This window comes from Chelonoidis abingdonii, chromosome 5 (assembly GCF_003597395.2).
Source record: "Chelonoidis abingdonii isolate Lonesome George chromosome 5, CheloAbing_2.0, whole genome shotgun sequence".
Taxonomy (NCBI): Eukaryota; Metazoa; Chordata; order Testudines; family Testudinidae; genus Chelonoidis; species Chelonoidis abingdonii.
Genome location: NC_133773.1, coordinates 22197672 through 22210748, shown reverse-complemented (window position 1 = coordinate 22210748; position 13077 = coordinate 22197672). Strand labels below are relative to the sequence as shown.

Sequence of the window (13077 nt, the reverse complement as noted above, 5' to 3'; positions counted from 1 at the left end):
TCTCTTTGCTTCTGATTTTGAACTGTCATACTATAGTTCCTGCTGGCTTGTTATTCTCTGACAATATAAATAGCTTGGTTCAAATTCTGCTTTCGTTTACACTTGTGCAGGCCCATTGGCTTCAGTGGGACTTCACCAGAGTAACTGAGATTATGTCAACACTGCAATAAAACACCTGCGGTGCTGAGGGCTTGTCCACATTACCCGCTGGATCGAGGGGCAGTGATCGATCCAGCAGGGGTTGATTTATGGCATCTAGTCTAGATGCAATAAATAGACTGCCGTGCGCTCTCCCGTCAACTCCAGTACTCCAACAGGGCGAGAGGTGCAGGCAGTCGACGGGAGAGCATCAGCCATCCACTTACCGCAGTGAAGCCACCATGGTAAGTAGATCTAAGTAAGTCATGTAGCTGAAGTTGCATAACATAAATCGATTTTCCTCCCCCTCCCCCACAGCGTAAACCAGACCTGAGACTCAGAGCCCAGGTCAGATGACACGGGCTTCCAGGACTCGGGCTACAGGGCTAAAAAATGCAAGGTAGACATTCAGACTCAGGTTGGAGCCTGAGCTCTGAGACCGCACAAGGGTCAGGGTCTCGGAGCCTGGGCTTCAGCCCAAGCCCAAATGTCTACACTGCAATTTTATAGCCCTGCAGCTATAAAGTCACGAACCTGAGTCCACTGACCGAGGCCAGCCACAGCTTTGTCATTTATCATAGTATAGGCATACCCTGAGTGGAGAATTTGACCCTTGCCTAAATTAGATAGCAAAATAGTTCCCATTTGGTGATAGCAGAGTCAGTTTTCCCCCATTGTTTTAATTAGTCTTTCCTTATAAATTAGTTCATTGATATCTGTTATTCTAGCAGATGATTGTGGCTCCCTTTCAAGATCCTCCTTTCTGCTCTTGAGTGCCTAGAAACAGAAAAGACACAGTGTTGTACAGGAGGTCTCCTCAGTACTGTCTATAGAAATAATACCACTGCCTGCCATATGCAGCTGGAGCAGCGAAGTGATCGTCACTCTGGGTAGGCTGTGGTGAGTGTCAGCGTTCCTATATAGCTTTTGTTACAATAGATGGAGAGCAGCCAGTTTGACAGATCACAGGAGGACCAGATTCTGCTTCTGGACCTCACCTATTCCTCCAGCAGTTCCACACATGTCAGCAGAATGACTTGAGGAGTAAGATACTGTTTGACCACCTGGCCTATTAGAAAAGGGCCAGATTGTGGAGCCATCATTCATTTTGGGGGGCACTTCCTCACAGGAGTATTCTCATTGACTTCTCTGGAACTATTCCCATGAACAAGTGCTCACAAACATGAATCAAGTCTCCACAACCTGAGCCTAATTAAATGTATTTAATGTTCTGAGGTTAAGTGAAATGTCTGTGTTAAGTTCTCTTACCCCATTGAAGTCAACAAGGCATCCTGGAGGTAACTGAGGTCAGGATCTTGTCCCTCTGCAGTGGCTATCCCTGGGACAGGCAGTAGAGTATAGTTTTAGTGATCACCACTTGAGGGGTCATTTGAATGAATAGAATAAAACAATTTTTCCCATTCTATTTTTATAGGTGCTAGTGTATTTGCACTTCACCTTTGCAGATCCCTGGGAATTTGCTTGTATGCTTCATTCAGAAGCAATTGCTTTGATGGTTTCAAAGATAGGAAGGAATCTCACCTTTTTGGAGGGAAGTCCTCAGCTGAACATAAAAACATAAGAACAGCCATACTGGGTCAGACCAAAGGTCCATCCAGCCCAGTATCCTGTCCACCAACAGTGGCCAATGCCAGGTGTCCCAGAGGGAGTGAACCTAACAGGTAATGATCAAGTGATCTCTCTCCTGCCGTCCATGACTCCACCCTCTGACAAACAGAGCTAAGGAACCATCCTTACATTCCTGGCTAATAGCATTAATGGACTTAACCCCAATGAATTTATCTAGTTCTCTTTAAACCTTGTTACAGTCTAGCCTTCACAACTCCTCAGGCAAGGAGTTCCATCAGTTGACTGGCACTGTGGAGACAGAATCTCCTGTATTGTTTTAACCTGCTGCCCATATAATTTCATTTTGGTGGCCCTCAGTTCTTATATTGATGGGGAACAGTAAATAACTTTCCTTATTCACTTCCCGCACATCACTCAATGCTTTTATATACCTCTATCAATTCCCCTTATATGTCCCTCTTTTGCAATGGAAAAGATCCTAGCCTCTTTAAATCTCTCTCATATGGACCACATTCCTTCTAACTCCTAATCATTTAGTCCCTTTTCTAACTTGTTTCCTAAGTGCCAGTATCTCTTTTTGAGATGAGACACATCTGTAGGCAGTATCAAGATGTGGGCGTACCATGATTATAGTAGGCGCAATAATAATATCTCTGGGTAATGGCTACACTTGGAAATGTGCCAGCGCTGGGAGTTACACTTGGTCGTACATTGTGTAGGACCAGCGCTGCAGTGTGGCACAACTCACAGCACCAGCGCTGCAGTGTGGTCCAATTTGCAGCATTTGCAGCGCTGTTTGGGATGGGTGCATTGTGGGCAGCTATCCGCGTTCAAAGTGGCTGCAACGTGCTTTTCAAAAAGAGGGGGTGGGTGAGTGTGACGGGAGCCGTACGGAGAGACAAGAGAGAGCGGATTTTTGGAGCAGACACTCGTGACAGCTCCCTGCCTGCAGTTCAAAAGCCAGGGGGGTGGGATGGAGTGTGACAGGGAGCGTTCGGGGAGACACGAGAGATAGCGGATTTTTGGAGCAGACACTGTGAGCTCCCTGCCTTGGCAAAATTCTGGCCATTCCCCACCACCTCCTCAATCACTCTTAAATGTAAAAAAGGCTTCAGACCAGATAAGCAAGTTCTACGACGGACTCCCTCCCCCTGCCGTGCTGTTTCTCCTCAAGCAAACAGCTGTGACATTCCAAAGCCTCGGCTCGCTACTCGCTGGAGCAAAAGAGCAGCTGTGTTTTGGTAGCTCCGGGAGTACCTTCCGTTTGGTTGTAGAACAGGAAATCTGGGAAACCTCTTAATACTGGAGCCAAATAACAGCGTGGTGAGCTGTCCACACCTGATGAGCAGCGCTGCATCACCAGCTTTTGTGCTGGAATTCGCTACACCCGTAGCAGACCAGGAGTACAGCCAGTGCTGCAGCCAGGGAGTTGCAGCGCTGGCTGAGCTTTGTAAGTGTGGACACCGAGTAAGTTGCAGCGCTGTAACCCCCTCACCAGCGCTGCAACTTGCAAGTGTAGCCAAGCCCTCCGTCTTATTCTCTGTCCCCTTTTTAATGATTCCTAACATCCTGTTTCCTTTTTTGACTGCCGCTGCACACTGCGTGGTCATCTCCAGAGAACTATCCACGATGACTCCAAGATCTCTTACCTGATTAGTTGTAGCTAATGGCACTTGTGAGAGTGCCAGACGAAGCCTATTACATAAAACCTGATAGACCTGCCTTACCATGAAGAAGCTTATTAGAACCTGCTATCTTGGCAACATTCAGATTTTGCTTCTCTACAAGTGTTTGATTTTGGGAAGTTCACGCTTTTTCATAGATTATAGGGATGCATCCAACATACCCTTCAAAACGGGTGGACCAAACTGATCCTCTGCCAAGTTTCCTCTAGTGTGTGTATGTGAACATCCAGTAGGCAAATACATAAGGGTTAGGAGATGAGAAATATTTATACAAGTTAGGAAAGAGTTCATAATTCACGTGGAAGAGTGTGCAGAAGAGCTACAAGTGAGCTATACCCAAGAAGTGAAAATATTTATACAAGCTGCTAACATTTTATTTTATGTAATATTCTACAGAGTTTACTTTTCAGTGCCCAAAAATATGTATCTGCATATGTGTGGTTCATCCCTCAGTAGCTCACTGGCAGTCTCTATGGCCATTTTATGATCAGTACCAGCAGAAACGTGAATTGCCAGTAGCATTTGGCAGGATGGACCAAACTCTCACATGCTGCAAAATAAGGGAATAATTTAGTCATAAGAACACACCAGGGACCAGATTATTCTCTCCACAACACAGGGGACAGGAAGCTCCCTATGAATCCCTGATCATCCACTTCTCTTCTCTGGATTCCTGTTTCAGGGATTGTGCTCCACTCAAGTGTCCTAACATGAGTCCTGATAAGGAAGAGCAATGGAGTATATGTAATATGTCTGGATGCAGTTTTTAGATACTGTATCAATTTAAAAAAATAACTTATCCTAACTTTTGGAAGCCATGGCTGTGGAGTCATGTCTCGCTCTAGTGAGAAGGTTTAGGGATCCGAATCTCAGCAGGTTAATTTTCAATAACATGTCATGCCCCAAAAATTTTGCATCTGAGCATTGCCTGTCACTGAAAAGAGTTTTCTCTCTCTCTCTCTCCTTCCTTCCACCAGCAAGTCACCTAACAAAATCTCTGAGTAGCAGAAAGGAGTGGTCCTGCTTCTGACTCCACCAGCTTTACTCTGTTATGACTTCATTTACTCAAGTGTCAAAAGAGAATCAAGCCCAATGGATGCAGCCTGTCTGGTGTGCTAATGATCAAATCATGAGGGAGGACTGCTTAAATCCAGCCTTTTCTTTGTTAATTTTCACTGGGTCTGCAAGAGGAGATGGCAAGTACATTTGCTTGCTTGATAGACCTGGGGAACCTCCGTGTAACCTCTGGGTTCTGCAGTCAGAGATGCTAATTGTGATTTGTAGAGAGCAGTGACCCTCTTTCAGCAGCCTTGGAATATGCGGTTAGGCTCTATCCTGCTCTCCAGAGTCTCTCACTCTCCTAGCCAGACTCACATACTCTCCGTAGCAATCAAGGCATTGAACACCACTGGGGTACTCCGCTTTAGCAAGACTAGGGAGTTCTCCCAGCCCCCATCAGTGTAATGTTAGGCCAGGTTCTTCACCTGCTCAGCTGGAGAAGAGCTGTAAAAGGTCATGGGCTGTAGTTTTTCATTCTCATACAAATCTATTCCTGACGTCATCCAGGGAATGTTGCATGCAGGTAAACCTTGAATGTCCATGTTGCCCACAGTTCATAGCTGGATCTGCATCCGACATTCATGCTGAAACATATTGTCCTGAAATGTAGATTTTTACAAAGGTTTTGGAGCTCCCCTGCAACCATCGTGAGCTCAGGGACTGTGTGGATGTCTGTTTTATCTGCCACTGACTCCCTTGATATCAGTCATATTTGGAAGGGGAAGGAGGAAGGAAGCAGAACATTGGACAAGGAGTTGCCAAATCTGCCCATTCCCTAGTGCACAGCCACTAAGGATGATTACTGCTGTCCAGGAGCCGGCGCCAGGGTTTTTGGCGCCCTAGGCAGGGGTCCTTCCGCGCTCCCGGTCGTTGGCGCCAATTCTGCGGCGGGGGGTCCTTCTGCACTCCCGGTCTTCAGGGCACTTCAGCGGTGGATCCCAGAGCGCGGAAGGACCCCCCCACTGCAGAATTGCCACCGAGGGCAGCAACATGCCGCCCTCCCAAATCCTGGTGCCCTAGGCGACCGCCTAGGTCACCTAAATGGAAGCGCCGGCCCTGCTGCTGTCTAAAGCGGAGATAACTTTCATTGCATGCACAGTGACAGCTACTGGCTTTATATCAGCTGAGAAATGAGGACTTGTGGCCTCACACAAGGAGGTTTTTGTGACTTTTTTTATATAAACTCACCACTTCCTGCTCAGCTCATCAGAAGTTGTCCTTGGAGCAGTTTGATTTGTGAATTTGTATGGGATTCCGCAGCAAGATTCCTGTTAAGAAGTTCAGTAGCCGACGGGACCAATATCCATGGTATTTTAGGGCTGGCGTAGCCCAGGACACTGTTGGTCGGCTAGAGCCCAAAGGCATGCCAGATTAGAGATACAGAGTTCAAACTGTATATTATGAATATCTGGAGGGCATGAAGTTAATGAATTCATAATGAGTCACCATGTTTTCCTATGCGCAAAACTAAGTTTGCTGTTTTCATTTCAATTTTGTTTTCATTAAACCCCTGGGACCTGCTTCTCCTCTCACTCTCAAGGCACTGCATGTCAGGGGGAGTTTTACTGAGGTCAGTGGCAGAGTTTCACTAATACAAGTCTGGTGTAAAATGAGGGGAGAATGAGACCTTTTGTTGAAAAGGGCAGTGTCTGTTGGTGCACATTTACATTGCTGGCATCAGTATCAGTATCCCCACTTTACAGATGGCAAAATTGAGTCTCAGAGTGGTGATATGACTTGTCCAAGGTCATCTAGCAGGCCAGTGGCAGAGATGGAAATATAGAACCCAGTCTCCTGAATCCCAGCCTAGCACTCCACTGGCAGTGGAGACATGGGAGAGGCTTTGAAATGAAAGCCTTCTGGGAGACACAGACAACCTACAATGTAAAAGAACAAGGCAGGGATTTTCCCAAGTGCTCACTATTGATCTAGCTCTGCTTCCATTGTCATCAATAGGAATGTTACCAATGAGTTGAGTGGGAGCAAAATTTGGCCAACTCTGAGCTCTTTTGAGAATCCCACTCTAAAAGTACATTTTAAAATGTATTCCGAGTTCAAAATGAGTTACCCTGAGGTCTGGATAATTCTGCTCCCTCTGTCTAAAATTCCCCCCTGCTGTTTCATTTGGAAAGGGTATTCTTCTTGATGTCCTGTTCTCCGTTGGTGCTGAGTTTAGCTGTGTTTCGCCTGACAAATGGCTACACTTCAGCAGTGGGCAAACAGATGTGTATACAGGATCTACCTGTGGTTCGTAAATCAGTTTAGTACATTTTGTTGAGAATGCTTCTGGAAGATTATAAATGCGGAATCGTTTTCCTTTATGAACATAAGTATACATAGTACTTCCAGTAGCACAGCTAGAATCAGTTTTTCTTAACATTAGTCCATAGTATTTCATTCAGCAGTTCATTTTAGCAGCCAGGTTTTACTTCACAAATATTAGTCTGAAGGTACTAGAAACTTGCCACAGATTCCTGTCCATCTTCAATACTTCTACTGCACTATAAAGCACCTCACAATCTTTAGTGTATTGGTCCTCCACACATCAGTGAGGCTAGAGAAGTATTAACTCCGTTTTTACAGATGGGGAACCAAGGCACAGAGAGAGATTTATTAACTTGCTCAGGATCACATAGGAAGTCTGGCACGTAACAGGAATTTGAACCTGGATTTCCCATGTCCCCAGGCTAGCCCCCTAGCCTTGGGACAAAACTTCCTTTCTGCAGGTTATTGTATCTCTAGCTTTGCATTACTTAACATTATTTATTGAATTCTGACTGCAGAATATTTTCCACAAAGCATCGACCCACATCCCCCTCCCCCCCCCCTTTTTTTAAATAGCTTTAGGTGCCAGGTCAATCACATGACTAAATGAGTGCACGACATTCTTATTCTTTTCTAATTTATTGATCATCTTTTCCATAACATATTCAACAAGCAGGGCAGATTTTGATGCATTTGTGGCTAATGGCTACCTCTGCTTCACAGTCCTACCTTGGAAATAATCATATGAAAAATATTTGAAATTCACATAGTTTTTATTCTGCAAGTGAAAAATACTTGAGGGGAGACTTTCCAAGGCCCAACTCCCATTGACTCAGTGCGAGTTAGGTGCCGAACAGCCCTTTGTGCCTTTGAACATCTCACTTACATATTAAAAAGTATCTAAATTGGGTATTTTCCCAGCTTAAATCTGATTGCTGTTAACGCTGTGTTTCCATCTTTAACAGATTGGCTCTAAGGGAAGGTTGTTCCTGACCACGATCCCCTTGATACAAATACTGCTCCGCAAGAGTATTGCTGGAGGAAGCTGACTGCGAGCTACAGCTCAGAGAAATTCCATGGGGACAGTACCAGATCCTCTGAGGTCTGCCAAACTTTTGTTGGTTGCCACTTCTGAAGAGAGAGATTGCCTGGGAGATCCGCAATCCACTAAGCACCAGCACAAACAAGCAAGCCTAGAGAGAAGCAGTAATGGCATTTCTTACACCCAGGCTGAATTTGACCTGAACTGTACTGTAGTTTCCGACATTGAAAGGGATGAGCATCTCTGTGGGGATGATACTAGCCAGCCAGATATGTTTTTGCCTGGGTCCTTCAGCCAAGCTGAAGTGCCTCCTGCATGTACAGAATCGACCAGTGACTCCGAGCAAAAGGTCAGCAGTAACTCCACAGTGCAAACACCGATTATAGCAAGAACCTGTGCAGTGGGGCATGCAACAGATATGATGCCAGCTACCCACAATTCCAACCAGCTTATACAAAGTGACCCACCAAGGATAAAGTCACTGGCACAAGTTGATGACTGTGCAGTGAAGGTCTGTAGGATGAATGATCCGGCAGAACTTCAGGAGTTAAATTATCTTTCCCCAGACAACACTGTCAAGAGTAGTAAGTCCTGTCACCATTCTTCTCAAGCAAATACCCTGCAAAGAATAGACATGGAAAAAGAAAAAGCAGTGGAAATAAATGACCCTGACTTCTCTCTGGCAGCCACTCCAGTGAGGGACTTTGAAGCTATTCCTGATCTGGGGATCAGGCTACAGGTTTATTCAGAAGCAGAGATAAGGGCTGCAAATGATGTGAAATTCTGTCCCACTTTTAGGACTGCACTTGCACAGAGCAATGATGCTTTGCCACCATCCAGCTTTGAGGGGACACTGCCCGTGTGCAAGGCAGAGACAGAGAAAACAGGACCAGTGCTGCCTCAGCTCTCCAGATTCAGAGAAGCAAGTACAATGACAGTCCAGCCTGAGAGCACATCTTTAACTCAGGAGGCAGTGAACAGGACATGGCGTGATGCTGAGGTTCAGGCAGTGGCCAGTATGGAGACCAAATCCGCTTCCACCAGCCCAAGTATCCTTGCTGCATTCCTCAAGGGGAATCTTCCTTCAGAGGCAAATGAGCAATTGCACATCATTTATCAGAGTGGTGGTGGGCAGAACCAGTCAGAACTTGCTAATGACTTTGCATCACTCCAAGATCCAGCCTTGTGTCTTGATATCGTACCAGAAGTGTGTGCTCTGACAGTGGTGATGGATACAGTGAAAGCTCAGCCTGCCAAACTGCAAAAGCATCAAGGAGACCCGCCTGACACCATCTGTCCCGTGCTGTCAGGTAGCACAACTCCTGCCTGTCTGTGCCCACAAGGAGCCGGGAATACCCAGGGAATACCTGCTGATGGGGCAGAAACACAAGTAGCCTGCTTCGCCAGAGACAGCACAGACATTCCTCAGCTGCCATCAGATGCTGCAGTCTTACTGAGGGCAAAACCTGTTTACCAGATTATGGTTAACACCAGTAATCAACCTGCAGCATCTCAGGAGTCTGGAGATGGTGAACCGCACCTGTCTCCATTTGCAGCAATCCCAGAAGCCAGCAACAACTTTATGCACCAAGTCAGTGATTCAGAAAGTAACCAGTTACCTGGACACAGTAGGGTACCCCATGGAACTGAGCAGACAGATACCCTGTGCAGCGCAGACGGTAGCAACACTCATAGAAAGCCTTCGCAGTTCCAAAGTGTTGATGAAGTGCAAATCAGTCTGGCTAATGTCAAAACAGAGAGAAAGCCAAAGAAGGAAGAAAAGCTAATGCTGCTTGATTCTAAAGGAGGAGTTAACACCAGTACTAGAACTGCTGCTGGCTCTATGAAGGTGTTTGCACCAGGCACAGTTAAAACGGAGCAGGATAAAATGTTGGAAGAAACTAATCAGGCCAAGAAGTCCAGCAGTCTGAGTCTGCAAGCTGGATTTACACCTGAGCTTAATATAAATTCTACCCACGACCCCCATAGGCTGGGGACCCCAACAGCTCCACCAGATCAAATTAGCAAGACCAGTGAAATCAGGAAGGAATCAACAGCTGTTCCTGCCTCTGCTCCACTACTGCCACATCTTGGGGAAAAGAAGAAAAAGCCCACGGTGGCCACAGAGGCAAAAGTACAGGTGCAGCAATCCAAGCACATCAGAGATGTTGTGTGGGATGAACAAGGCATGACATGGGAGGTATATGGTGCTTCGCTAGACCCAGAGTCACTGGGAATCGCTATCCAAAATCACTTACAAAGACAAATACGAGAACATGAGAAACTGATCAGGGCACAAAGCACCCAGAACCGGAAATCGATTTCCTCGGATACATCTTCAAATAAAAAACTTAAAGGGAGGCAGCATAATGTGTTCCAGTCCATGCTGCAGAACTTTAGACGACCTAACTGTTGTATCCGACCTGCTCCTTCTTCTGTGTTAGACTGACGGGGGTTTGTGTGTCCACAGGGACAACCCCCCCCCCCCCAAAGGTGGAAAGAAACCCCACTGTTCAGTTGTATTATCTGGGATTATGATGCAGTGACCGTGGAAATTATTACCTGAAATTTTCAGAATAGTCACTACATTGTCGCTGGATGAGGTGTCACCCCTTTGTTGTTTCTGTAGTAGACCCTCACCCCGTCTACTGTCAAATGAAAAGCGAGGCACTTCGCAAAAGCACAATTTTAAATTGGCCAATGTACTGCAGTGAGACTGGGATCTCCTGACAAGACACGAGGCAGAGAGAAGACCAGCATAAGTGTTTATCAAAAGTGATCTTTGTTGTATCACAGGGACTAGCATAAGGTTTGGTGGTGGTGGTTCTTTTTAATTAAACTAACCTTAAATAACTGTAAACACACACATACTTTCCAATACTAACAAATACAAAATTTCTTTTAAAAAATCTGCATTAAGTGCATGAAAGGAATAAAAGGTTAATAGCTTTCAGTGATAACATATAAAAGGGGAATTTTCCAAAGACACCAAGGTAGGTAAGTGCTCATCTCCCGTTGAAATATAACAACATTTGGTTTCCTAGCACCATTAGGCTTGTTAGGAAATCCCAGCATTAACTAATAAAAGGTAACTGTTGATGAGGGGAATCGCTAGAGCTAGCCGTTAAAATTCTGAAGTAGAGAAGTAATTATGAGGAATGCTCTGTAGTCCTTTTAGAATTCTCTTTCTTTTAAAAGAAAAGAACTTTCAGGCGTATTCTTTCCAAAGAGAAGAGTGGTGAGCAAATCAAATATGAATTTTCAAATCATTTTAGCTTCCACAGAAGCATGTTAAAGTCTCTATTGTACAGTTACTTGCATCTGACCACAAATCAGTTTTTTGTATGTTGGTAAATCTTTGGCTACCAGATTGGCGGGTAGCGATCGATCTATCGGGGATCGATGTAACGTGTCTCGTCTAGATGTGATACATCGATCCCCGAACACGCTCCCCTGTCGACTCCCGAACTTCACCAGGGCGAGAGACGGAAGTGGAGTCAACAGGGGAGTGGTGGCCGTCGATCCCGTGCCACGAGGACGCGAAGTAAGTCAATCCAAGATACATCAACTTCAGCTATGCTATTCTCGTAGCTGAAGTTGCATATCTTAGATCGATCTCTCCCCCCAGTGTAGACCAGGCCTTAGTTCCAAACTCCAGGGGGAGAGATCCAGCTCAGATTCTGAACATGAAAAAACTGGCTTGAGCCCATATTGTCTCAAGCCTGCAAGTTGGTAGGAATTCCAAATTGGGAGGGCTTGAAGAATTAGCCACAAACATACAGATAAAATATTGCCCAGTCCTGCAAATCTATGGGAGCGTCTCCTGTGGAGCACTTGCGTCATTGGGCCCTTAGCCATGAACTTGCAGATTCCAAGTAATTTGATCGTGTTGCATTAACATGAATGCAGTTGTTTTACACAGATGCGTGTGGAAAATGAATTCTAAGCTTGCACGCCTAAGTGCTCGTAAATAACAAACCTTAAAGTTACACACACAAGTACTTAGAAGTAGTAAATTTGATATACAGTTGGACATGGCTTGTCCCTGCAGGGGAAAGAGTTCCAACAGACAAAACTAAGTGAGGAACAGAAGCAGTTAAATCAGCCAGCCATCGATCTGACTGCACTTTGGCAAGTAGGACCAAACACAGTCATGCATTACTTTTTATAGCAGTGATGAGAAAAAAAATATATTTAAAATCCTTACCCAGCTAGTAAATTTCACAGAGATCTAACTAGTATAGGAACAATGCCTCCAGCAAGGCCTCTGAGATCCAGAGACAAAAAAAGTTTAAAAATTGATCTAAAATTCCCCAGGCATTCCGCTTACTTGTTACATCTCCCTAAACTGTTACCTGTCCTTGAGAGAGTCAAAGCCTCAGTAGCATTTTCATACACTTCCTCTTGATCCTAAAAGTGCTACTCAACAAGTCAGCCAGCACAGCCCCAAATAAATATTCACAGCAAACTGTTATCTCTTTACTTTGTGAATTGATTGCTAACTATATGCTGAACAAATTCAAACAATTTGAATAAACCTGAAAAAATTCTGATCTACTTGCTGCATGTCTACAGTGCAGTAAGACAGCTGCGGTTGGCCCATACCAACTGGCTCAGGCTAAGGGGCTGTTTAATAACAGTGTAGATATTTGGGCTTAGGCTCCAGCCCAAGCCCAAACATCTATGCTGCCATTAAATAGCCCCTTAGCCCAAGCCCCAAGAGATCAAGTCAGCAGGCACAGGCCAGCTGCAGGTTTTTAATTGCAGTGTAGACATACCATTGGAGGCTAAATTAGTTGAGTAAAGTATTCACTTGGAATTATTTCAGCTCTAATCTTCATGGACCAGATTCACGGCAGGTGGAAATTGGCATAACTTCATCCAAGTTAATGGATGTATGCCAGTCTTACACCCTCTAAGGGTTGGGCCCCATGTTTCTTTCAAACGGGTGTGTTTAGTTTAATATATACAGACACAATATACTGTGCATGCAGCATTACTGGAAGTAGATCGGAATGTTTCTAGTCCATCCTCCGCTATGGTTCAAGGTAGAACAGACTGTAACTAAAATCTGGTACTGGGCCCAGTGCTGCAGTCGTGTTCAAGCAAAACTCCCATTCCATATGAATGTATGATTTATACCACTGTTGTGGCCTGATCCCACATCCGTCGTAAGCAGTGGCAAACCAGTGCAGAATCAAGCTTTTAGTGAACTGAATCCCAAAACTCAAAGGTAGCAAGTACTTTCCACAAAATACAGTGCTACTATCCGAAATACAATGGTGACTCAAGGTAACA

General features: G+C 45.1%; 1 protein-coding gene across 2 annotated transcripts in view; it reads left to right on the top strand.

Annotated features, from left to right (window-relative positions):
• The window catches only part of GPRIN3 (GPRIN family member 3), a 61007-nt gene extending 49872 nt beyond the window's left edge, over window positions 1–11135 (top strand). For both annotated transcript variants that reach the window (XM_032767473.2, XM_032767464.2), the window contains one exon: window positions 7703–11135. In XM_032767473.2, the coding sequence (XP_032623364.1) occupies window positions 7814–10228 (2415 nt within the window). In that variant the 5' untranslated portion in view covers window positions 7703–7813 and the 3' untranslated portion in view covers window positions 10229–11135. The remainder of the gene's footprint in view (window positions 1–7702) is intronic.
• Window positions 11136–13077: the final 1942 nt, after the last annotated feature.